This window comes from Barbus barbus (genome assembly GCF_936440315.1).
Source record: "Barbus barbus genome assembly, chromosome: 10".
NCBI classification, from domain to species: Eukaryota; Metazoa; Chordata; class Actinopteri; order Cypriniformes; family Cyprinidae; genus Barbus; species Barbus barbus.
This window is the reverse complement of record NC_136738.1, coordinates 7,000,399-7,026,554: the sequence shown is the minus strand read 5'-3', so window position 1 is coordinate 7,026,554 and position 26,156 is coordinate 7,000,399. Positions and strand designations below refer to the sequence as shown.

The window sequence follows — 26,156 nt, the reverse complement described above, 5'->3', positions numbered from 1 at the left end:
ACAGATTATTGTAATAACATTTTAATATGCCTTTTTACAACATGTATACCTGTTTAATATAATTTTGTATTTATTTCGAATGCGTAGTTAGCTCTTCACAGGAAGTAGTACGTTAACCGAACTTCCTGTTTTGATCGCGCGTTCATGTTGGAGGTCACTTTGCTATAAAAAAGGTAATTATGCTGCAATTTAACACATTAACAAAATGTTTGCATTGATTTTCGTGTAATTTAACGTTAGTTTAAACTGGAGACAGGATTTATTAGCTACGGCACCAGAGTCGGTGCAGTTTAGTTGTCAGAAGCTGGTTCGCTTGTGTTGTTTCTGTGTATCTGAACACTTCATTGTTTATTTTTTATTCGGTTATTGTTTAACACGACTAAACAGCTAACTGTTGATTCATGAAACGAAACCATTGAAGTACAACTAAACTGATCCGTTGTAATATCACAATATGCATTTAACTGGCCTTATACTCAAGCTTTAGCCTGCTTTTTATCCACACGTTTTTGGGTGTTTCTCTCTTTTGAATCGACTCGTTCTTAAGCTCTTTTATTATGAGAGTGATTCAACTCGTCGAGTGACTTTAACTTGAGACAGTGAAAGAGACACTTTTTTGAAAGAGACAGTGAAAGAGATAGTTACTTAATTCTGCGCATGTTGCATGAATAATTATGAGATTTCTTCAACAGCAGTCATGGGTGGGGATCATGGACATGGCAAGTTGTCCATGCCAGACTACAAAGCGTGGAAATGGGAAGGAACGCCGCTGGAAGCAACCCAGCAGAGGCTCGCTCGAAGAGGACTGAGGGACCCCTGGGTTCGGTAAGATCATACTGTTTCAGATATTTGCTCTTACATTGTTTGCCTGGAGTCTCTATAGCATGCACATGACATTAGTACTGTATCTGAATATATAATGGACTATAAAATTCCAATCCACCCCTGTGTACTGTGATAAGAATTATATAAATGAGTTAAAGGAATAGATCACCCAAGAATGACAATTAGCTGAAAACGTACCCCTCTTTTGGGCCATCCAAGATGTAGATAAATTTGTTTTTTCATCAGAACAGATTTGGAGGAATAGCATCCCATCACTTTCTCTACAATGGATCCTCTGCGGGGAATGGGTGCCGTCAGAATGAGAGTCAAGACAGCTGATAAAAACATCACAATAATTCACATGACTCAGGTCATTCAATTAACATCACGTGAAAAGCTCCAAGAACTTGTTTGTAAGAAACAAATTCATCCATCTGTCAATAATTCAGTGAAGAAGTCCATCCTTTGTTGTCTTTAACTGGCATATTTGATTAGAACTGTTTTTGACATTGCTTGATCAGACAAGAACCTTTTTGAATGGAGAAAGCAATATTATGGATAGAAGTATTTTAGCCATAAGCAACAGTAAATTGATTTTTTTTCTTTCAAACGTGCACCTTTTTACTTCACAAGACATTAATTGATGGATTGGAGTCGTATGGATTACTTGTGGATTATTGTATTGTTTTAATCTGCTGTTTGGACTCTCATTCTGACGGCACCCATTCACTGCAAAGGATCCATTGGTGAGCAAGTGATGTAATGCTAAATTTCTCCACATCTGTTCATACGAAGAAACAAACTCATCTACATCTTGGATGGCCAGTGAGCGAGTACATTTTCACTTAATAAATTTGAAGTTAAATGAACTAAACTGAAACAAATTATTAGTACTTAATTTTAGTTTAGGTTGAAATTTGTTACCCATTCTCAATGGAAAGTTGCCCAAGAAATATTGCTCAAAAAAAGTTGCCTGGCAAAATTGCTCAATTTACCCTGTGTATCATTAGCCTTAATGTGACTTCCAGGCCATCGTTTCAGTGCATTCAGCCAAATATTTTATAAAATGTAGATACAAATGTTTAATATCTAAAACTTTTCTGTACATTTGACTTATAAAACAGGACATTATGAAATTAATAAAATTAAGGACTAAAAGATGACAACCTTTTTTTGCAGGAATGAGGCGTGGAGATATACGGGCAGCTTTGGCATCCCAGTTACCTTCCGAGATGTTCTCCTCCGTGGATTTAAAACAGGATTTGCAGCGTTTGCAGTGGCACTGGCAGTGGAGTATGCTTTCTTCCCTCCAAAGAAGTCAGAGCACTAATAGTGTGACTTAAACTCAGCTGAGCCAGTCGCTGCTGGACTCGGTGTTTGCTGCAGGTTTTAAGCCTGTTGTCTATCCATGAAGACATTAGCCCATGAAAGGCTTCCTAATACCTGTGTTCATTCATCGTTATGGTTCTCATGACCAGTATGTAAAATAAATATAAATTAATTGAATTGGGCTGAGTATGTTTGTTGTATGTTCATTGGATATTGCAGTCAAACCTTGAATTTAATTTAACTTGAAATTACTGAGTAAAATGGTATTCTTTTATAAATGCCAGTTATTTGCATGTTACATTTCCTGAATATGAAGAGGTTAACATGAATGCAAATCTAAGATAATGTTCTGAATGTAACGTCATTAACTTCCTCAATAATGCACTGTTGTGTGCTTACAATGTATATCTATGTCTTTTTGCTTTGTTGTACACACTGAGGTACGACTCAAAAGAATTGGCTGTGGCATTGCACAGATGCTGGCACTTAGATTGGAAGATTAATATTTAATTTAATGGGGAAATGTTTAAAATGCTATATAACCACAGATCATGAATCATTTAAGTCATCTTTTAATCTGTTGACTTCTCTTCCAGCTAAACAGAAATAGCTGCCAGCAGAGGAACAGACAGTAAAGTTAGATGATTAGCAAAAGGAGTTTAATTATTAAACACTATATCAGGGGTACCCAAACTCAGTCCTGGAGAGCTGGTGTCCTGCAGAGCTCCAATACACCTGCTGGGAAGTTTCAAGTATGCCTAGTAAAAGCTTGATTAGCTGGTTCAGGTGTGTTTAATTGGGGTTGGAGCCAAACTGCAGGACACCGGCCCTCCAGGACCGAGTTTGGGCACCCCTTCACTATATTAATGTACATAATTTTGCAGTTTTTCATATCTAATAAGTTTTTAGCTGTAGTTTTATGTGATAAGATGTTTAGCTTGTTAAAGGCTAATTATAGTATTTGTTCTATAGTGAAAAACGTCATACAACCCTTTTATATAAGAGCATGATCAAGAGCAGTTGGTTCAGACTACATCTTTAAATGTCATCAAACATAACCTTTAAGGATACTGGAAACAATGCAAGTGTATTACAATTGCAAACTTAATGTACAACTGTCAGATTATTTTAAATTCTAAAAAATACTTGTGTTTTTGAACCATACTATAGTAAAGTGTATTATACTGTATAGTATTTACAACACTTTGTTAATGAATGCTACAGCATACTGTTGGATTATGTTGGATTTATTTTATTTTAGTGTATTGTAGTATAATATACCCAATAGTTGTAGAAAACTTAGTAGAGTATTGGGTAAAGTAATTTATTTATATTACTATACTTGTTACATTACCACTAAATTTATACTTAAATTTCCCCGCCCACTTCCTCTTTCCATTTCGAGCAAATTGCGTCACCGTCATGGAATCCCTCTTTTACCGCTATAATATATTCTAGAGCAGATGCTTCATTCATTCAGAAGAACAGCTCTCTTGAGGTAAGGTTTACAGTTTTGTCTTTTTAATTCGAGAATATTTTAAGTTATTGACTTTATCTCTACATACAACACGTAGCAGTTTTTTTTGTAGCGTGCTCACAAAACGTTACCGCTCTGTAGCTAATCATAGTTTCAGAATCACAACCATATATAGTCATATCATTTCTAACTGTACTTTTTACTCTATAAATGCGACTGAAGTATAGCCTAGTAAAACTGTCATCAAAAATAAATGATGATAGAAAGTCTTAAATAATCTTAACCAGAAGATGCGATATTTATTTAATACGATATATAGTGCTATTTGGCAGAAACGCTTGATGTGTAATTATTATTGGCCCTATATGAAGATGTCATTTGAAGATACATATAAACGTCATTTAACCATACTGAGTCACATCCTGCTGTAATGCTATTTCATTGTGAAAGTAAGTCTTGGATGAATGACCTGTCTCACCATCTGCACATAATACAATACAAGAAATGATACCCAACTTTTGTAAATTAATCAAACGATTAAGAGTGATTCTTCCTTTCATAATGGCAGTTTTTGTCTTTATCAGATCATTTTGGAGCATAATGTCTGGCCTACACCACACTATCAGTCAGATCACTGATGAGCTCAGCACAGATGAATGCAAGCGGATCTCTTACCTGTGTGGCGCTCTTGATATGGACAAGTTCTCTACAGATCCCAGAGGCATGCTACAATCTGTGCTGTGCCAAATGAGGATGGATTACATGTTTCTCACAGAGCTCATTCTGAAAATAAAACGCTATGATCTGCTGAGAGAAGTGCTGAGCACCAACAAGAGCACAGTTGAGGGACTGCTAAAAAATGGCCATTCTGTATCAGAATACAGGTAACGCTCTCTAGCTCCCTCTGTGAATCTCCATTTGTGCACAGGATGGGGTTCAAGAGAAGGTTTTAATCTGGACGTTGTGTTTTTAGAGTGCTGATGGCTGATGTTAGTGAGGACATGGACACAGAAGACCTGAAGTCATTGACTTTCTTACTCCAAGGCACTTTACCAAAACACAAACTGGAAAATGTCCAGGTATGATGTACTGAAAGCTCAGTTCTTCATGTGTAGAACTGAAATGTTTCATGTCTGGAACTGAAATGACTTTTTATTTTTTAACATATACTTGCAGAGTTTTTTAGACATTGCAGTAGAGTTAGAGAAACTCGACCAACTCTCCAGTGAGAAGATGGACTTCATTGAACACTGCCTGAGGTCCATCCATAGGGCCGATCTAGCTAAAAAGATCAGTCACTACCAGCAGACAGGTAAGAATTACCAGCTTTATGTTGTTATTAATGTTTTTGTTGATGCAACCATATAATACACTAAGTATTAGGCCTGTTGTCTCATTCAGAGTGGTTTAGGCTACAGTATGTCACTAACATGATACAATCTCAGAAAAAGAAGTAACAAAAACTGTCACTGGGATTTAGCCTTTGAATTATATTTACCCCTAAAGAGTGCTTTATGGTCATTTAAAGGTACATATTAGTACCCTTTGAAAAGGTACTACCCCAGATTTGTATCTTTTTCTGAGTCAGTTGTATCACTTCCATTTTTAGGATGATGCAAAATCACATGTGACTCAGATTCAGTTCATCTTTTCTACTTCCTCTTATGTTTAGTAATTTCTTTTGCGTCATCACTACTAGGAAATGGACTTGTGGTTTTTAACTGGAAACCGTATCAGTTGCTTTTATAGGTTTCCTTTTTAAATAACTGAAACCTGCTTTTGCAGCGCTGGTGACCAAACAAGGACTTTCACCTCCAGACAGACTGAAGTTCTGCAGAATGCAACTGGTGAGGTTTAATTTGGTTGCTTTGTCTAATATAGCACTTAAAATATTTCACATTTCAATAATCGTTACTTAACTTTGAGTGTTTGTGTCATTCACAGCCGAATAGCTCAGCAGCTTCCTCTAATGTCAGGCCAGTTTTTAAATTCTGTGGTGAGTTCATTCAAAAACAGACAGAATGAGGAAATACTCTACCAGTCAAAAGTTTGGACAAAAAAGTTTTGAGAAAAGTTCAAAGAAACCCGATGCATTCAGATTTTCATAAAGTTTTACCAATAATTGTCCTATTAATTGTTCTTAAAACACTACTTTGTTTTGTCAATCTATGAAGATGAACTACAGAGTCTGGCATGTATGCTGAGAACCAAAAAAAGCCATTAATATGTCAGATTTTTTTTTTAATTCCTTTGTTCAGAAGGTGTTTTTGTGTTTGACTAGTTGTAAAAAGAAACTTTAGGGGAATTCTGTTGTTCTAACAGGTTTTTATGCACTTACAATTAACTCAGGTTTCTTAATATTTGCGACTCTGTAACTGTAAAATATCCTAAATATGCATATTTAGTCAGGTGTGCCTAATATTTGACTGGTAGAGTGCAGTATGTTCTGTGTAATTATGTCTATGGTATTTTATTTCTTTTCTTTTTATTAATTATTATTATTTTTTCAGATAAACCGACTGCAGTGAAGAAGGAACTACTTGGAACTAGCTTTTATTTTCAGGTAAATATAAATAAGTACATTTTTAATAAGTACATATTTTTTTAATGAAATGCATATCATTAATTGTCATATGTTTGAAATGATATGCTTTAAATATGTACTGTATATTAGATTCAGTTCAAGGAGCACTGATGCTCAGCTGGTTCACTATGAAACTAGGATTTTATTAAAACAAAAAGTTTATTTTCTTTCTTTGACCATTTGGCCAAAATTCCAGTTTTGCATCTAGGGTAATATTTTGTTGATTCCAAGCACTTTAAACATTTTAAATGTTTCAAGGCAAGCAAAAAATATTATTTATAGTAACACTTTACGGGTGTAGACTCTAAATATAAGTGAAACTGTTATTGTGGGTGAAAATGCCACTGTGGAAGATTATCATGTGATAAATGTTGACAAACCAATGACCTGTAATAGATCAGTGTGTCAAACTGACGTGTTGATTCGACCTCTTTGATCTCCAGAAGCAGGAGGAAGTGTACAGTATGCAGAGTGATCCCAGAGGAGTGTGTTTAATCATAGACTGTGTCGGCACTGAAGGAGGTGAGAAATCACTGATCTGATGTAGTTTATAGTATCTTTCATAAGTTTGGGTTCGGTAAGATTTTAATGTTTTTAAAAAGAAGATTCTTATGTTCACCAAAACATTGCTTATTGGTATTTGATCAAAAATAGAGTAAAAACAGTAATATTTTGAAATATTATTACAGTTTAACATACCTGTTTTCAGTTTGATTATATTTATAAAATGTGATTTATTCCTGCGATCAAAGCTGAATTTTCAGTCTTTAGTGTCACATGATCCTTCAGAAATCACTCTAATATACTGATTTGCTGCTCAAGAAACATTTCTGATTATTATCAGTGTTGAAAACAGTTGTTGCTTAATTTATTTTTTGTAGAAACCACACTTTTAGGATTCTGTCATAAATAGAAATTTCAAAAGAACAGCATTTACTTGAAATAGAAATCTTATGTAACAATGTTAAAGTCTTTACTGTTGCTTTTGATCAAATTAATGCATCCTTGCTGAATAAAAGTATTAATTTATATTAAAAATCAACCACAACAACCCCAAAGTATTGAATTGTACTGTAAATAAATAATAGGAATGATTCTCTGATGTAGTTAATCAGTCACAGAGTTTTTAATGTGTTTTTAAATTGAGTTTGAAGTTGAAAAAGTCAATTGAATGTAAATGTCTGTTTGGTGATTAGTACTAATAGCACCATTTAGTTACCCTCTAGTAATGGCTTCTCTTTTCCTTACAGATGAACTGGAGCAAACATTTAAGGCCTTACACTTCCATGTGATCACACACAAGCTGCTGAGTGTGAGAGACGTGCAGTCCACTCTGAGGGAAGTGGCTCATCAGCAGGGTCACTATAGAGCGTCTGCTTTTGTCTGCTGCATTATCAGCCGAAGCCGCTCTTCGGATCTGCTGGCCACCGACTCTCACGGTCCAGGACTGAACCTGGACACTGTCAGAAGCCTCTTCACCTCAGACTCTTGCCCGGGCCTGGCAGGCAAGCCTAAACTCTTCTTTATCCAGAGCTATGATGTGTCCGAGCCTCAGAGGTGTGCTGGGTGTATGGGGTGTGAAGATGACGAGGATGGAGAGCTGGAGACAGACGGGCCTGTGCTTTTATGCTGCAAGAGGACTGTCCCAGTGGATGCGGACATCTTCTGGAGTCACTGCTGGACTCGAGGAAAACAGCTGGAGGTTCCAAACCATCAGTCTGTGTACCTGAAAGCCTTGAGATCCTCCTTAACTGAGGGTCAGAAAAGGTTGGAATGATTACGATTTTTTTCTCATGCTCACCGAGACACTATTTATTTGATCAAAAATACATATTTTAAAATGTAATTTATTGCTGTGATGCAAAGCTGAATTTTCAACATCATCACTCCAGTCTTCAGTTTCACATGATCCTTCAGAAATCAGTCTGATATGCTGATTTGCTGCTGAAGAAACATTTATTATTTTCAGTGTTACAGACAGTTTTTGTTTGAAATAAATGCTGTTCTTTTGAACTTTTATTTCATCAAAGAAAGCCTGAAAAAAATGTATCACAGTTTCCACAAAAATATTAAGCTGTTTCAACATTGATAATAATCAGACATGTTTCTTGAGCAGTAAATCAGTATATTAGAATGATTTCTGAAGAATCATGTGACACTGAAGACTGGAGTAATGATGCTGAAAATTCAGCTTTGCATCACAGGAATAAATTACATTTTACAGTATATTCAAATAGAAAAGAGTTATTTTAAATTGTAATAATATTTCACAATATTAACTGAATAATAATAACATTGTTACATACTTTTTACTGGTATCACATAGTATCCAACATAAATTTCTAAATCTCTATTAGCTGTTTTGGGATTGATTGACCTAGGGATTGTTTTTTTTTTTTTTTTTTTATTATTATTATCTCTATTAAGCGTTATGTAAGTTTTACTAATTGTATTTTTATTCTTTTCAGGAGGACTCATTTGGTAGACTTGCACATGGCGGTGAATCGTGCAGTATATGAACACAATCACAAATCTCCAGAATCCTCTTACTTTTTAAATCTTAGACACACGCTCAGGAAGACAGTCTATTTGTCTTGATTCTGTCATGAACCCTTACATTTAAGTAAAGGTAGATGATTATTTGATGTTTGAGTAGATGATCATCATAATGATGTCTATATGAATTGTATCAATTATGATTTGCAATGGTTCAGTAAAAAAATCTCAGCTTTTGTTATTGTAGTTTCCTATATTGTCCACATGTTGGCAGTGTTGTCCAGTGTTGGCAGTGAACTTCACTACCACGTGTTAAACTTGTTTTAACATTTTCATTGCTTTTAAAACATCTGAACTGATTTCCCTTAATAAAACCAATCATTTAATTTAACTGAATAAACTGGTAAAAGAAAGTTTGAACAAACAATAAACTTTTTGAATACTGATATCATCTGTTTAGATGCAAGTGTTAACTGTTTATTATTCTATTCTATTTATCATTAAATCTTATATGCATGTTTCTTGTAATGTGTGTTTATTTTTGTCATTCATTGAAATTGGTGCAACTTGTATATCACTTGAACGTGTAAACAATGACTCAACAATGAGTAACTACCTAACTTTACCAAAGTATTATAACAAAAATCCTGGAACTTTGTCTTTTTTTATGTTTCCAACTTCTTGCAGTAGCTACTAGCAAAGATGTGCATTTTAAAAGAAACAAAAATAAGTCAACCCTGTTACTGTCATAACTTACATTAATTTCATTAAAAAAGACATCAAGATGAAAACTCCTCAAAGCCAAGTATTGTTTTAAATTTGACATTCAACCCTGTTACCTTTTTTAGCAGGAGCTGATTATTGAAAAGCTGGTATTTGTATTATCAGCTTGTTCTTTCTAAAACCCATGTGTCGTGACCTTGAGCACAAAGTTATGACTAAATGAACTAAACTACTCATCCTGTTACTGTCAACCCTATACACCCTGTTACTTTTAAGGGCGTAGCGGTATTTCACTATATTAAACTGTTTACATTTAGCTTCAAGTGTCACCGTGCATGTTTATTAACATTTGACCCATGTTATAAATAGCTATGCATTATTTGCCGGATAGAAATCTTAAAATCTGAAAGAGATTTACTTCAATAAACACGCACAAACGGCTAAATACTTTATTATACAGAGAAACGGACGATTTAATGTTAGTACAGCAAGTGCACTGCCAGTGCATGTCACCGAAGTGTGTGTGTGTGTGTGTGTGTGACGGTGAGACACTGACGCGCTGGATCTGTTCTCGCGCTGTTCCCAGCTGCTCTGCTGCAATGGCGATGGTGGCGCGCTGAAGAGAGTTGGGCGAGTTTCCCTTTGTTTTACGACGAATTCTTCAGTCATGCACGACCATCCAGCGCTAAATCCGGCTTGAAGAAGGGCGTGGATCTTACATTTGAACATTTTATCTGCGGTCCAAGCGTTTGGGCTGTAAGCAAACATCAGCCTATATGCAACCGACCCGATACTTCTCACATCTGCATGCGATAAGCGACCAGCACCCAGCACCCTCCGCCCCTCTCTTTCCAGCAGCTGATCTGAGCCACAACAAGCCCTCTGGCCGGTGAGGACCTGGAGCTGTCTGACCCAGCTGGATCATTATGGCAGAGCGCAGTTCCACCGGATTACTGATGATGATGCTGGACCCGTCGCCGGCGATCGCGATGACTCTCCCGGCGGAGGTGCGCGAGAAGCTGGCGGAGCTCGAGCTGGAGCTCTCCGAGGGTGAGTCGCTGGTTTCCCATCTCCAAGCCACATACCGGTTTTTAGAGATCAGGCTTCTATCAGATTTCCTATGAATAGGGTTCATGCATTATTATGGACGCGGGCTGTTGACATACCCTTAAATACACACCTCTCCATATGCGCTCTGAAATATCTGACCTGTCATCGGTATGTTTTTACTGCAACCCTTCTGTAGCCTACCTATAATAGCGGTGATGAAGATGATGATAGGTGTAATGCAGGTTCCGTGCTGTGTCAGCAGTGCTTCAGATCAGGAAGAGTATTCAGCCACAATAAAAGCAATGCAATATATCGGACAACTAATAATCATATGTTGGTGTAATCCAAATACACTGCTGTTAGCTACTTTTGGCAAACAACAGAGACAATTTGAGAATCATCCTATTGGTAATGTTGTGAGTGTTTAAAGGTGCTGGAATAAATACAAGACTTTTAGATTCATACAATTGTGATTTTCAGGTTGAAGAAAACTGTATGCAGGACATCTGGTTTGTTCCAATCCAACTGCTCAGTATCCACACTGTGTTATCTGGCTATGGAAATTGCACACAAGAACAACAGCATGCTTTGTATGTCATGTCCATGCTGCAAATCTTCCCTAAGCAGGTCATTTGCTGATAGGAATATTGATTAAACCTGTAGGTCCTCACGTAGCCTATTAAGAATTTTTACCAATTCATTGTCTCTACCATATCTCATCCTGATCCATTCCTGTTACTTTTTGTAAAAAAAAAACCACGAGAGCTTTTTTTTTTTTTGAGTTATAAAAAAAGGAAAAAAATCTGATTTTTAACTGTTAGAGATAAAGCCATGATATAATAACAGATGTGTTGAACTGCAATGGTAGTGGAACCTTTTAAACTGGAGCATGTCTTCTGTGAAAATGCACAGCAGGAAGAGTTCAAACTGAGCTAATTAGACCAACCGTGTGCTGTAGATCTTCCAGCATATCTATGAGGGAGGGGAATGTGCAAATTAGTCTATGATTTGATGACTGTTATTTTAATGAAATTCACAATTACAGGGCTGTTTTTTAAATTATCATATTGTCAGAAACAATTATGGGCAGTACTCATCCACATGCTATTAAACCTCTGTTTAAACCTGCTTTGCTTTTTTTTATAGAGATTGTTTATGTATATTAATTCAGAGTCATTCATTGTAATGATTAGTTCTGCTGAGTAATGATGTCTTTGTGGAGTATTATTGGAGAATGGTAGCAGAACAGCCAAAGCTTTCAGTCGACCTGAGTTTGTTCTTGTGAATAATTGTGGGAATAGCGTTTTGGGGTCAGCAAAGATTTTATAATTATTTTTTTTATAAATTAAGGGTTTTATTCAGTAAGGCTGCACTAAATTCTTCAAACGTGACAGTAAAGACTTGCTCTTATACAAAAAATGCTATTCATTAAAAAAAAAAAAAAAAATCCTGAAAAAAGTGTTACAGTTTTCATTAAATTGATTACATTCCATTAAAAATTTAGCAAATCAGCATATTAGAATGATTTCTGAAGGATCATGTGACACTGAAGACTGGAGTGATGATGCTGAAAATTCAGCTTTGCATCACATGAAGAAATTACATTTTTATACTTTTTTTAAATTGTAATAACATTTCACAATATTACTGTTTTCATTGTAAATAAATGCAGCATTGGTGAGCATAAGAGACTTCTTTCAAAATTATTAGAAAAATCTTACCAACCTCAAACTTTTGAATGGTAGTTTAGACACGAACAAAGCATTAACCAGTTAACTGGCAAAAATCTATGCAGTGCTCAAGTTCTGACCCATATTTCATTTGATTAGCTCTGGGACGGCAGCACCAGACCTCGTTTCTTAGCAGGCTGAGGGAAGTTTCACTGTAGTGGTCTTTTAAAAGGAGACAGTGAATCCAAAATAGCAACAGCTCATTCTGCTGACATACTGTGTGACCGCTGAAATCTCCCACGCCATACTAATACCACAAATTTCCCAGTACTGCTTCCTGAAAAAATCTACATTTCCTTATGTAAGTTTAGCAAGTGTAGCATATAACACAAGCGAACAACACAAACACAGCAGGATTGCAGAAAAAAGCCGAACCACTGTCCGCTTCCTGTTTGCGTGTGCATAACTTCCTGTCCTGCACACGGTCTGATAGCCATTGTTTTCCTTTATCCTTTAATTTCTGACGTCACCAGGCCCAACTCTAAAAGACTCTCAGAATCATTTTATGCAGCAGGCTTCTGAATAGGATTTTAAAAGTGAATTTATATTTTCTGATTTCAGTTAATTTCCCTGCACATGAGGTTGATTCTGAATTTAAACAGGTTGAATTTGGGTTGCAGTACTGCACCAGAGGTTCAAACATCATGTGGTACAAATTGTTCTCAACATTTGAAGAGCAGAGTGATGTTAGGCTCAGGGATTTTTTTCAAGGACACTGCTTTAGTGTTATTCTTGGCTAAGGATGTTCAGAGATCGTAATGGAGAATCACACTTCAAACTGCAGTGCGGTTCAGGACTGGGTATGTAAATTATTTCCTAACCAAGGCCACTGAAAAAGTGTTTAGATGCTGTTACACACTCTAGTGATATCCTGTTGACCAGTAGCTGGAGTCTGTGTTTGGTTTCTCCTTCAATTAAATGCACTGATATTTTAGAATATTTTGTGGGTATTGCTTAATGAGATATCAATTGCAGTACATCCTTTCTAAAACCCAACCTTGGTTATCCAATTTTAGTGTAGTTTCTGATTGTCTAAAAATAAACACAACTTCACTGACACTTTTTTTCCCTACAGTATAGGGCTGTCACAGAGAAAGGTGTGATTTCAAGACACCTTTGTCAGGAAATCCAGACATTTAACGTGTGAAAAATCACTTACAACAGCTTCAAATCACGATTGAGCAGATATAATTGTTGGAGGGGCTCATCTGGGTGCTTGCACCTGGAGAAGTTACATAGCATGTCCTGCCATTCTCATAGGGTTTTCATGGGAAAGGTGCAGAGGTGTAAGGCTTTGATCGGGGAGCCATGCAGACATGCCGAGCTATTGACCTCGATATGGATCAGCGCTGGAGAGATGGGGAGTAAATGAGTGCAAGAAGACAAATAGTATACATTAATTCCTGCGGCGAAGCTCTGATAATTCATTCCCTCTCTCATTTCTCATATCTCCACTTTCTTCATCTCTCACACCTCTCCGGTTTGTAGCAATGCCTCAAAAACACATTATAGCAAAACATCTGTATAGTATTGCTCAGTGTCTGAAAGTGAAGGAGAGGATGTAGTCTAGCCTAACAACAGTCATATGTCAAGTCATGTGATGAATTTGTCATAAAATCTCTTCAGCTAGATGGAACTCAGCATCACAAGTCATGGTTTGTCCATCGTTAGTTCTTCCTGCTCATGTGGTCAGTCAGGCGACTGCAGGCGTATGGTGTTTTCTTCAGAATGAGAGTCATCTGGTGTAATGGTTTGAATGGTTGTGGTCAGTATTGGTTTGGTTTTGTACGTCACTATTAGGATGCACCGATTAGATTCATTTGAGGCTAAATTTGTTAGTAACATTTAGATTATGGAACACTATTCGCTATTAACTAGTTGCTTTAGCGTGCATATTACTAGCATATATGAAATCCATTTTATTCTTGGCGATAGATGCTATTTACATTACGTGCAAATAGCAATGGGTTCTATTTGCACTAAGTGAAAATAGCAGTATTTTTTAACGATATGCTATTTACACTAAGTGCATGTTATGTTAAAATAGCAAGATGTTCTGCTATTTATACGACTTATTGTAAATAGTGGCAATTATCTGCACTTTAGCATTGTATTATAAAACAGTATGCAATAATAACGTATTGTGTAATTTATCATTTTTATTCAAATTATTAAATGGATGCCACCTTATTGGGACAATAACGCCCACCTTACACCTACCCAAACCTTACCCGATACTTTATTTTCAACTTTTTGATTATTTTCCTTAATTTTTTTATTGAAAATAAATGCCTTTCTGATGTGATGTGAGATTTGAAAAGGGAGAAAAAAAGTTTGGCAAAAGGCAGGTTCGAATTCGGGTTAATCGCGTCAAAAAGCACACACGTTACCATCTACACCACTGGAACTGATGTTTGATGAGCGTCTTTTGTAGTGTTGGCTAGCCAAGTCACATGTTGGTGGGCGGAGTTAGTGTAAATAGACACTCTTGTTTATTTTTTCCCCAAATTCTGTTTTATTTTTTCAAAATTCCGTTTTTTCCATTTGATTTTTCCTAGACTCTGTTTTAATGGTTTAATAATAAAAAGAAAATAATTAAAATGCATGTCTAATTAATTGAAACCATCAAACTTAAACAATTCAACAGCAATTTATTGACATTTATCGAAAGTTTGAAAACAAAAGTTAAATTTTTAAGGCCCATTGAAATATGATTTATTTTTTTCCTCAAATTAAATAGTTTTAATAATAATTTTATTATTAGTATTAGTACTATCATTACAATAAGAAATACATTTCTGTCATGATTTCTTCAAGTTAAACCAAACTTTTATTTTGATGGGTTGCTGTGAAGACCTTTAGTTTCTGTTTGTATATAGTATGATGATAGTTTTTCTCAAAAGAAATGGTAAAATGCTTATGAAGTGACTCTCAGAGCAGTTCTAGAGATTATGTTTATGTGTTCATGTACTCGTATATATTGAGGTGGCAGAAGCTGAAAACACTGCAAGCTTCATGTGCACTTCAGTATGTGTAGTAAACGAAACATTTACATTCATTCACACAGAGACACACAGAACATGTAGGATTCATATTTAAATAGTCTTTTTGCGGCTTAATATTCACAGACACTAGTCCATATCGTGTTTTGATGTAAGTGTTCAGACCTACTTTTGATTTATTCATCCAAAATTTGGCAAATTTCATGACATTTTGATATAGTAAATTCAATTTTTATGACTGGATTCTGCAATTCCGTCAGCGTTTTCCACTCAATTCTTACTAGGGCCCTATATAACTACTACAACAACTACCTTACTTAATATCCATGATCAACAAATAAGGGGTTTATTGTGGGAAAACTCGTAGTAGTGAATATGTGTTCCCTAATCTAAAGTGTTACAGATTCTTTCATTACAGGTTTTCAAGTTTATAGTTTATTTTGTTTAGGTTAGCAACACAAATCATGAATAATTGATGTTTCTGTTATTGCAGGATAAACTCCAGACAGAGTGTATCCATACATGGGACAAACATGTACCACATTTAGATGGTGAAACCTTTATTTATTTATTTTCCCAGGAAACATTTCACCCCTAGTGTATATATAACTGTTTGTTATTGCTGGTTTGAGTGTTTGTTGGCTTTCTTTGTCCCTGGTCAACAACGTCAAAGTCATATTCCCATCTTGTTGCCATATTTGTGGTCTGACCAAGTTCAGTCTGTCCAGTTTTGTATTCAGTTGGTTTCTTCCAGGAACACAGCACTGAGCAAGAAGTGTGGGCCTGTGATGAGACTGTACAGATTAAATGTGTCTTCATTTAATCACCGGCTCTCACTCCAGGGTTTCGGTGTTTCAGGGGCTTTCTGTGGTCTTTTGATGGAGCTTTCATTAGCGTGAGGCTAAGATAGAAGTAAGAGTTTGTCTGGAGGTTTCCTCAGGCAGATTGTGAGGTTGAATTAAGACATGTCTAGGGTTCAAGCAGAGGCGCGGTGCTCGATGAGACGAGAGAACACACACAACTTTATGCTGAATAAAATCTGGTGTACGATTTACTTTGAAGCTGTTTTCACTCAGAATTTGCTAGTACATTTAACAAACAGCTACAAAGAAACTGAGAATTAAACGTGGACGTTTGAAGTAGAAATCTAAAATTCTATTTTCTTGTAAAACTTACTCCAGTATTCTTTATTTTATTTCCAACTTCAATAAAACAAAAATCAGTTTTCAGAGTGTACGTTGCCTGTTATTTCTGTGGGAAGTAAAACTAGATTAAAGACCATCAAATACTTAACATTAATACTGGTCAACAACACAATATTGCACTTGGTGGAAGTTAAATTTAGTTCCTTAAATTTGATTTCATGGACTCTTTAAGGTTGGCAGGGCGCTTGAGGGGAACTTTCTTCCCTATATTCCAGTCTGATTACTGGATCGGGATGAAAAGGTCAGGTCACTCTTGGAATGCTGAGAAAACCAGCTCTTGTCTGCGGCCCGGCTCACATGAGTCAACATTTCCGCAGCATGTAATCATAGCACACGGGTGGGCTGGATCTTCAGAAACACACCCACTCCAGCGTAACTCTTGGAATGTGCCCTTTTTGGAAGGTACCTAAAAAGAAATGCATTTCTAGTAAAGGGCCACATGAATTACATGAACATGCTTTAGGAAACCAGAAACCGTTCATTTTGTAGGCATTTTCTATCAATGACAATTGTTTTGCATATAAATATACTGTATATTTCTATATTATGCATACTGTATATACTATATTAGAACTGAGTGTATTGAATTCAAATGTCATTCATTTTTTAAATGCGTTGGTGAGATTCCTGTGGTTGTTACTGTGCTCCATTCAAATATGAGTCCGATATGGAATATTTGGTAACACTTAACAATAAGGTCTCATTTGTTAACATCAGTTACTCTGTGAAAAAAACAAAATCATTTATAAAGTGTGTTTTACAAGAAAACACTATTTCAGTCTTTCTACTTTCAAATGTTATGTTTAATCCAATGCGTTACTTGCCGTTTCTGTGAAATTTGCTATATGAGTTTATGAGTTTAAACCGTTTCAAATAAATCCTACACCATTTTTAAAAATCGTATTATTAATTTCAACATTTGCAAATTAATTTACAATCAAAAGTTGTAATTTAAAATATCTGTTCACAGTTAACATAGTGTGCAAACAAAGAACAAATGTATAGTTATTAACTAAGATTAAAATGAATACTGTAGAAATATGTTGGTTATTATTAGTTCATTTTAGCTACATGTTCTGTAAAGAGATCATATTGTAAATGAGGGTATTTCTACTCAATAGCACTGATTTCCATCAATAAAGCTGTTGTATTATGCTTGGAAGATGATATTTAGGGAAATGCCAGCATTTGTTTAGCAGGTGTACTGATTATTAATGATTAGCAAAAGATAATTTCCCCTGTGTATGAAACAAGTTTTATCATGCATTGTAGGAATTCTGACACATTGATGCATTATTATTTGTTTAAAAAGTGAATGTTTAACTTTGACACCAATCTCTTTAATAAAATTAAATGATTAATTACCACTCTTAAACATCTAAATGCTCAAGTAAAGAATTCAAGTGTTTGTATGATTGACTAGCATTAATTTTTTTCCTAGATTTCTAAACTTCCACCATGTGCTGACCGCCGTAGGGAAAAGAAAGCTCGTCCTTGGCTGCTGACTCGCACCCAAACAGTATCTCAGCTATATAAACTCTAATGTGCTGGTTTTAGCCAAGAACTCATGCGAGATACGCAAGGCTTTTGCCTGCGGCTGTGGAGAATAGATTTTCTGAGGGGGTCATAAATTTTTTAAGCTTGTTTCTGAAAGCATGGGAAGACTTCAGTGTTATGCCACATGCTGTGCTGTTATATATAGGTGTGTGTGTGTGCGAGAAAGAGAGTGTGTGTATTTGTGTCTGGATTTGTTGTTTTATGTCCCGTGTTCTGTTTGTTGAAACGAGTCTCTTCCCTTTCAAAGGCTCAAGCATCCCGCTACATGCCATGCTATGTCACGGGCAGCTTACGGTTTCTGTGGGTTTCTTTCACTGATGTTTTTTTGCTAAACTTCTTTCATCTCATGCTATAAGATTAAATATGACCAATTAACTGCACTATGGTAAAGTAGTATGTTATTGCTGCTTTGGGTTTATTTGACTTGCCAGAAGCCCACCACATCACATTTCAACCTATTGCACGCACTGTTCTTTTTGCTTTTTTGGGCTAGTCATGTTTTATTCAACAGTGTTTCTGTTAGCACAGTCTACAGCTCAGGCTAATGGAGTCACTCAGCACTTTTAGAGGGGCACTGATCTCTTTCTAAAAACCTTTTGTTTGGACAGTTACCAAATGGATGTTGGTTGATTACCGGTTTTCACATCATTTGCAGCTACATAACATCCTTTCACATCATTCATATGTCTGATCCAAAAGTGAACTGCCTCGCTAAACGCACAACAGATGCTCACAATTGTTATCTGTAGTCTTAAGCTTCGATATACTTGCAAAGTTCCTTTTCGTTCTTCGCTTAGTGGTTAAAAGAAGTTCAATGTAAGCAAGCAGCATCACACTGTGTGAGAACAGCCTGTTAAATATGAATATGTTATAATGTGCTGTGAGCTTTCCTCACAATAACAAATTGATCATTCAACAGAAATGGCAGTGGTGTAAAAATAGCAGTTTAAAAAACATCTGATCTTGGCCTTCTCAGGAATTTGGTACTCCAGTCGAGCCGTGCCACGTTTATTTACTTCATACAATAGATTTGCAGCTTTAAGATATATAAAGTGTCAGTATCACTATCAACTGAGATTACAACGTCATTTTCTGCTAAAAAGCAGTTCTCCTGTGTGTTCATGTTTTTACTCATGGATGTCTGACCTTGATGGATTAGACAGAAGAACTGAACCAGAGATCAAAGAAAGGTCAAAGATCTATTACATTGTCACCACGGACCAATGGTAGTTTGAAGGTGCTTAACAGTTGCAGCCAACTTTTCTGGAAAATTTACTTTGACAAGCTGTTTGAAATTACGAAACGGACTCCAAGCGTACTTTGTTTTGGCCTGATTTTGTCAGAAATTTGCTTTTATTTTATATTAGCATGATGCTAAGCTACAACTCAATACTTGGATAAAAATAGGTGGCACACAAAGTCTTTTTTACACAATTACCTCAAATTAACATAAAGCAAGAACACATTAGTGGAACTTAGGTGAGCTTTTGTGGGCAAAGAAGCTCATTATTATGTCCATAATTATTAGTGTAGCGATGCATGAAGCAACGCTTACTCTATGGTCAAATTCAACATAAACAGCTTTATATTGGTCAACCTGCTGTGTTTGCATGTTCAAAATTGAACAAACTTGAATCGAATGCAAAATCCGCATGAGAAATGCCTTGTACCTATATATAAACCTACAAGAAAACATACTATATATATATAAAAAAAAAAAAAAATATATATATATGATAAGGATTCCTTGTAGTTTTTCTTTAAGAATCCTCAAATGTTCACATATTCATACTACACAAACAAAAACTATGTAATATTTTATTTACATTTAAATTTTAATCTATACATTTCAATGAAATGTTTCAAAAATGTTGCATGGGACAAACGGTATCACAACCTTTGCGCAACTTGCTAGATGGGTGGTACTTTTTTTTTTCTGAACATTGTTCAGTATTGAATACAATAATTTTTGGAACAGACCTAGTGTGTGTGTGTCGCTGCTTGCTGTATATTAATTATCAGTCATTTCTTTAACTCTTTAACAAATATTCTCTGGCTTGCTTGTGTTTTTATCACTCAACCGCTCTCTCGGGAGGTATTTAGTGCTTTCAGAGCTCTTGAAGAAGGACTGAGGCAGTGTGTTTTGTTGTGGATTGATTTATGGCTGGCAGGAGTCCTGGTCGTGTGATTGAAAGCCCACGAGCAGATTACTAGTGCACATTTTCATTTCACTCCCAGGATCCTGTGCTGGCTTTCAGCTAAATGCTGCTGTCAAATCACAGGGGTCTAGGGTGAGATTGAACAAGTGTTTTAATAATCAATTCCTTTGATCCCAAGACTACATAAAACATGTTAAACTCATATTGTTTTTGCCAAGATCCCAATGCAGAGAGTGAAAATATGTGCAAAAAGGATGGACAGCTTTTCATCTATAAAGCTAAGACCCAAAGATTTAAGAGTCTTTTAGGGTGAATCTCATGAAAACACGTCCAGGTCATTTTTTACCTCCAGAAAAGAGAAAATAATATCTTGCTGTAAAGAATGAAGACATAATTTGTGCTGTATTATATTTGTATTTTTTTGCATTGCAATTAGAATGCACATAAAATAATAAAGAAAAGCTTGTTAGTCAATAAAATAAACTTAATTTTCTTTCACCAAAATATAGTTTATAATTTTTTTTCTTTTGATTTTAGGGTGAAATGTTCTCGATAGGTTTCGTGAGATTCACTCTTAAATGTTCCAGGTGTATTTTGATTTTGAGGTCACCTGATAATAATAAAGCTCTGTAAATGCTGTTTCTCAGAGGCACAGAGAGAGCATGTGAAAGCACAGGTATTGTCGGGTGCTGCTGTACCTGCCACGAGGAAATGAGCGGTGTTTGATCTCAGCAGAGGCAGACACCAGTGATTGTCCACTGTCCAGAATCCCTCGCTGCCTCCATCTGTTTTCTTTAGCCCCTCAGCCGGGTACAGAAATCACATGGTGAACTCTGATTGGCCCACAGAACACCAATCACATCCTAAACCAGTCTGGATCTAAGAACCGGGGCTCTGTAAACCCCAAAAAGAGAGCCAAAAGAACAGCAACACATACCAAATCAAATTTAACAGGTTTAACACTGAAACCAAACTTAACTGGAAATACCCAAATTTGTTATAGTTAAATGTATTAGCTTCTCTCTAACTGTAATTGTGATTCGGTTCAAACCTTAAACTTTCATTTAATGTTAATCACAAAAAAAAAAAAAAATATATATATATATATATATATATATATATACATATATTTCTTATTTCAAAGACAAAAATGTACAAAGTAAAAGCGCTATTTATCAATGAAGACCATAAACTTAATCAATGTATTTTCTTTTGACACAAGCCAAAATGTCAATATAAAATATATATTTTTAAAATATTTTTACAACTTAATTTCACCATAAACAAATAAAGATAAATTAGCCAGTATATGAGAGTGTAATTTTCACTTAATATAAAACTAATAACATTTATTATATTATTTTATATTATTATACAAAAATATATTTAGCTTACTTCCTTTAAGATGGCAGTATTCTCTTTATTGTAATTTTTTTATATTATGAATCATCTTTTCTGTTAAATAAAAGAAATACAATTGTGCAGTCAGTAAAGCAGTGTTCTGCTCATCAACACTCTTGTATCAAGTGAAATTATGATTTTTGATTGGAACAATATATAAAAAAAGCATTCTAAATAAATCACACAGGCATTTTACCTGCAGGATGTAACACCACAACTCTTTTTCTTGTTGTTGTTGCTGTCTTTATTTTTTAATACACATAATCTGCACACTTTTTGTATTTTATGCATGCATTGTGGGAGAAAATCAGCATATTTTTGTGGAATAGATTGTTAAAAATTAATTGGTGTTAAACAAAGCTGATAGTATTACACATATTAATAGCTGAAAGCATCCCATATAAGCAAACATTTGATCTTAATACACTATAAAAAATGGTGTCTTACAAGTGTTGCCTTACCTGATCTAAAATTTAAAATGATTTAAATTAATATATTTTTGTGCATGTAACCTAATGTATTCAGGCTGATTTAGTGATGTTGGATAAAATCAATTAAAATCATGAAGCATGTTTTTTTTTCAGTGAGTCTCATTAGTTTCTCTTAGATAGCAATAAGATTATGCTAACATTTCCACATTCTCAGGTTTGCCTTGTGAGAACAAACAAAGTGATGAGTACGGATGGATCGACCATTCGATCAGTTGTCCCAATTAAACGACCAGTCAATTAGTCCAGTCCTAGTCATCATTTTGTTACCGGTGTCTCTCCTCAGTAGCGTTACGTAACTTCTGTCAGATTCACCCGCGCATGATTGGGTCATGGGGCAGCCCTTGACAGACTAAAGCCCATGTTTTTTTCTGGACAGCAGTCAAGGACACCTTCCCAAGCCAGACCCACTTTAGCTTCAGTGTGGCCTGTACTAATATACACATGATCTGATCCAGTCGACTAAAGACAATCACCTGACATCGCTTTATTGAGGACAATAAAACCTGTATGTGTTTTCAGGAATGAGCCTTGATTTTTGAGAGAAAACATTTGTTATGAACAGCGACACATGACCATAACCAAATGAACCGTGAAGATGTTTGGCTTTGCTCTCCTTTCACAGTTTATGGGTAAATATTATGCCTAATTGAGGAATGCCCATGTGACTTTGTGTCAAAGGTCAACATGGCAGATCCTCAGAGAATTTCACAGAACAATGTGTCCAAAGCCTTTGTTATGGATATACAGTATGCTTGATTGATCTGTTTTCCTTCATCTCATTAAAGACGAACAAAGTGTTGCTCCTATAGGTTAGGTTCAAAGTGGCACAGAGGGCTAAAATTTACATGTTTCTTTATAATAGCTGTGCGAGTAATCCCAAAACGAACCGCTGGGATGCATGAGAAATGTCTCCGTGTGAGATATTTCCGGGTGAATGGCCAGCACTCAACAGGCACAGTGGGCTTTTGTGTCCGAGCTCTTTTCACTGCCCACACAGAAAATCCATTATCACACTAAAGGTGCAACACAGCTGGACTCGTGTCTAAATTCAGCAGTGGGACTATTTCTGAGGTCTCACTCTCGTCTCAGATCTGAGTGCATAGTGTGCGAATTTGCGTGTGTCCTCAGATGTTTGCCTGGAAATCAAACATTCTCATTTTGATTGATGATTAAAAGCAACTTGCATTTCCAGGCACAGGACATGTTATAAGGAGGTCTGATTAGGCACCGGAAATGCTTTGAATTGCTCTTTCCAGCACAATGCAAAGGTAAATTAGTGTTATGTGAGCCGGGACGCCTCTGCCGGTTCTCAATAATTAACCGTCAGTTTACATGCCCAGAATTCCTTTAAGACAAATTCTTTCCATGTATAAAGTTGACTCAGGCTCTAATATGTTTAAACAGACCCCAAAACCCCACCTGAAAAGCATAATTTTAACTATACATGTCTGATTTCAGCTGAAATGGATGGAAAATTATGTTGTTTCATCCAGAATAACTTTACCACAGTATGAGTACAAACGTGGGCAATTTTTGCGTTAGTTTATTGTATAATGTTCCATAAATGCCTTGAGGATAATGAAATGTAATGAAAATAATCACATTACAGACAGAATGATAAAAACAAAACAAAAATATAGGTGCAAGCAGCGATGACGGGCCCAAGATATATAAATGAGAAAAGCACATAAAAATGACTGAAATTGAAACTAAAATATGAAAATACTTAAAAGGGCAAAACGTATTAATAATATGCTACATATATATATATATGTAGCACATATACACAGACACACACACACACACGACTTTAATGCTTAAATTTGTTTACATTATTCTACAAATAGGCTTCATTAATATTTTGCGACATATTGTTTCTTATTTATTCTTTTCATTTTGGGGTAAAACTAAGGCAAGGTAATTCTTAAAGATAAATTAACTGTCATTTGTATTATTTCAGTGAAGATGCTACTTGGAAAAGCAAACAAACAAACTGTGAAGTATTTCTTGCAGATGTGTGCACACTCCAGTTTTAGCATGAGGTTATGCTGCGGTGCCGTGTGTTTCCTGGGTCGGTGAGGTCTATCTCTGAGGGGTTGGACTGGGCGGAGGGCTCACGCTAAACAAATAGGCAGAAAATCTATGGAATGTGTCCTGTCCAATCAGCTCCTTAGAGAGGCTGGCCAAAGTCCTCTCTTATTAGCCCGGCACGAGAGCGGAAGATTGTCTAGCTGTGAACTTTTCAAAGAGCAACTCCAAGTTTTCTTCCTGCAGCGTCCCTGTTTAACAGCGTTTGAAGGAAGGAGGATGAAAGCAGAGCCGTGACCTTAGTGCTGTTTGAGCTTGAGGCCAACGTGCAGAACAGAAAAACTCAGCTTGGCAAAAGCATTGCACATACCAGAGAGAAATATTGAATGTTCTTCTTCTTCCCTGGAGAGAGTGGAGCCAGAGGCTTTTTTTTTTTTTTTTTGATTTATAAAACAAAGATGCTGTCCTCAGGATGAAGATCCAAACTGCGTTGAAGGATCTGAAATCCCTGGGTGTTGGGATAATGAATTAAGCGATGAGAAAATAGAAAAGAGGAGAGGAGAGATACAAGTTTGTGTTAGATGATGAGCCAAACACTTGCTAAAGTAATTGTGGTCAAAGACAGTTAGCTTAAAGTGCCCCTATTATGGATTTTTGAAAATGACCTTTCATGCAGTGTGTAACACAGCTCTAAGTGAATGTAAACATTCTGCAAAGTTTTAAATCTGAATGTGCACTGTGTATAAAGTTATTGTCTCTCAGAAGAAAGAGTCAACTCAGAATCATTGAAACGAGTCGTTTTTAAAACGAATCCCAAGCCGTTTCATGTTGTCGTCAACATGGAATATTAGCATATTGCCCACCCACTTGTTGCGCACGCAGACCTGGGAAAACTTGATTTTCCTGTTGGTCTGAATGAAAATGCAAATTCATTCTTTGCCACTAGGTGCTGTTTTTGGAGCGTTAAAAGCTCACAAATGAAAGTTCACTTAAATGAAATAGACCAATCATTGCCAGTCCTGACGCCAGGTCACTCGACCTGGGGGGCTTGATGATTATCGGGGGGTGGGGGGTATTCTATATAAAACACACCAATTTAAGTGATTACCGGCTTGCACCAGTTGCTTTTATAGTGTGCACATTGTAGGCTACTCTAAAAAATAATGGTTATTTTATTTCAACATTTATTTCAACATATTTTAGTGTTTCGGTAGTTTTTGTGTAAACCAGCTCCTGGCAGTACAGTCACAATAGTCGCCTTTGCGTGGATCATTGCAGGCCGGGCTTCAGAATGCCAAGCCCCCCCCTCCCTTGACGCATGGCCTGCGTCACGCAAAGGAGGGATTTGGAAAAATGAATCGTTTGGGAGTCATTGAACAAATAAGGTAAAAATAAATGCATATTATAAGAAAATGAAAGTGGTTTTTGACCTGCATGTCAACCTTGTTGGGAACTCCCAAAACCAAAATATGAACCTTTCATAACCCAAAATAGGGGCACTTTAATTACTGTGAATATTTTATTTATTAAGGCAGCAAGACCATTTTAAGACAACATGAACTCAAAATTTACTCAAGAGTTTCATAATCAAGTAATTGAAATGTAACTTTCTCTACCTCAAAAACAAATATTCTTTTCTGCTCATGTAAACAGAGACAGAAATTAATATTAACCAGTAATATCACAGCCTACCTTGTCACCGTCCATTCAAATCCTTATCCATCAAATCAAATACTTGATTTCCCTCTGTATATTCTGCTTGACTATGAAATATTTTCACATTATGGAAGGTAAATGAGGTAAAAGTTGTTTCCTGTTGTCTTTAAAGAGATACTAAAATTTGTTAGGATGCCTATGTTTTATATATATATATATATACACACAGAGTTTGGAATCAGAACATCTTGAAATTATTAATTACAGACATCTGTTGTGTGGATGAGATGTGAATTTCCCCTCATCTGTATGTGAATGGCAGCAGTGCATGGAGAACATTGTGTTTGTTTGTCTGGAGCTGCCGGGCGTTTCAGTGGTTTTTATAAAAGCAGGAGGAATCTCAGGCCTGCGGTCCACAGAAATGAGTGAGACACAACTGGCCT

At 36.0% G+C, this 26,156-nt stretch overlaps 3 protein-coding genes across 4 annotated transcripts in view; all 3 read left to right on the top strand.

Annotated features, from left to right (window-relative positions):
* Positions 1-124: 124 nt before the first annotated feature.
* Positions 125-2,325, top strand: LOC306875966 (NADH dehydrogenase [ubiquinone] 1 beta subcomplex subunit 3-like). Its single transcript, XM_079426801.1, has 3 exons — positions 125-172; positions 691-825; positions 2,005-2,325. The coding sequence occupies exons 2-3, from the start codon at positions 698-700 to the stop codon at positions 2,153-2,155; spliced, it is 279 nt and encodes a 92-aa protein (XP_079282927.1). The 5' UTR covers positions 125-172; positions 691-697; the 3' UTR covers positions 2,156-2,325.
* A 1,224-nt stretch (positions 2,326-3,549) lies between these two features.
* On the top strand, positions 3,550-9,480 carry LOC306875712 (CASP8 and FADD-like apoptosis regulator). 2 transcript variants are annotated; one of them, XM_079426416.1, is made up of 10 exons: positions 3,550-3,652; positions 4,216-4,515; positions 4,605-4,710; positions 4,808-4,943; positions 5,417-5,478; positions 5,576-5,627; positions 6,142-6,194; positions 6,659-6,737; positions 7,466-7,982; positions 8,684-9,480. In XM_079426416.1, exons 1-10 carry the CDS (start codon positions 3,618-3,620, stop codon positions 8,811-8,813), a joined length of 1,470 nt encoding a protein of 489 aa, XP_079282542.1. In that variant the 5' UTR covers positions 3,550-3,617; the 3' UTR covers positions 8,814-9,480. The 2 variants fall into 2 exon arrangements, with proteins under 2 accessions (XP_079282542.1, XP_079282543.1); XM_079426417.1 differs by lacking the exon at positions 3,550-3,652 and having other exon boundaries at positions 3,798-4,515.
* A 475-nt stretch (positions 9,481-9,955) lies between these two features.
* dip2a (disco-interacting protein 2 homolog A) overlaps positions 9,956-26,156 on the top strand; it is a 123,877-nt gene continuing 107,676 nt past the window's right edge. The window contains exon 1 of the mRNA XM_079427509.1: positions 9,956-10,484. Within this exon, the coding sequence (XP_079283635.1) occupies positions 10,361-10,484 (124 nt within the window). The 5' untranslated portion in view covers positions 9,956-10,360. The remainder of the gene's footprint in view (positions 10,485-26,156) is intronic.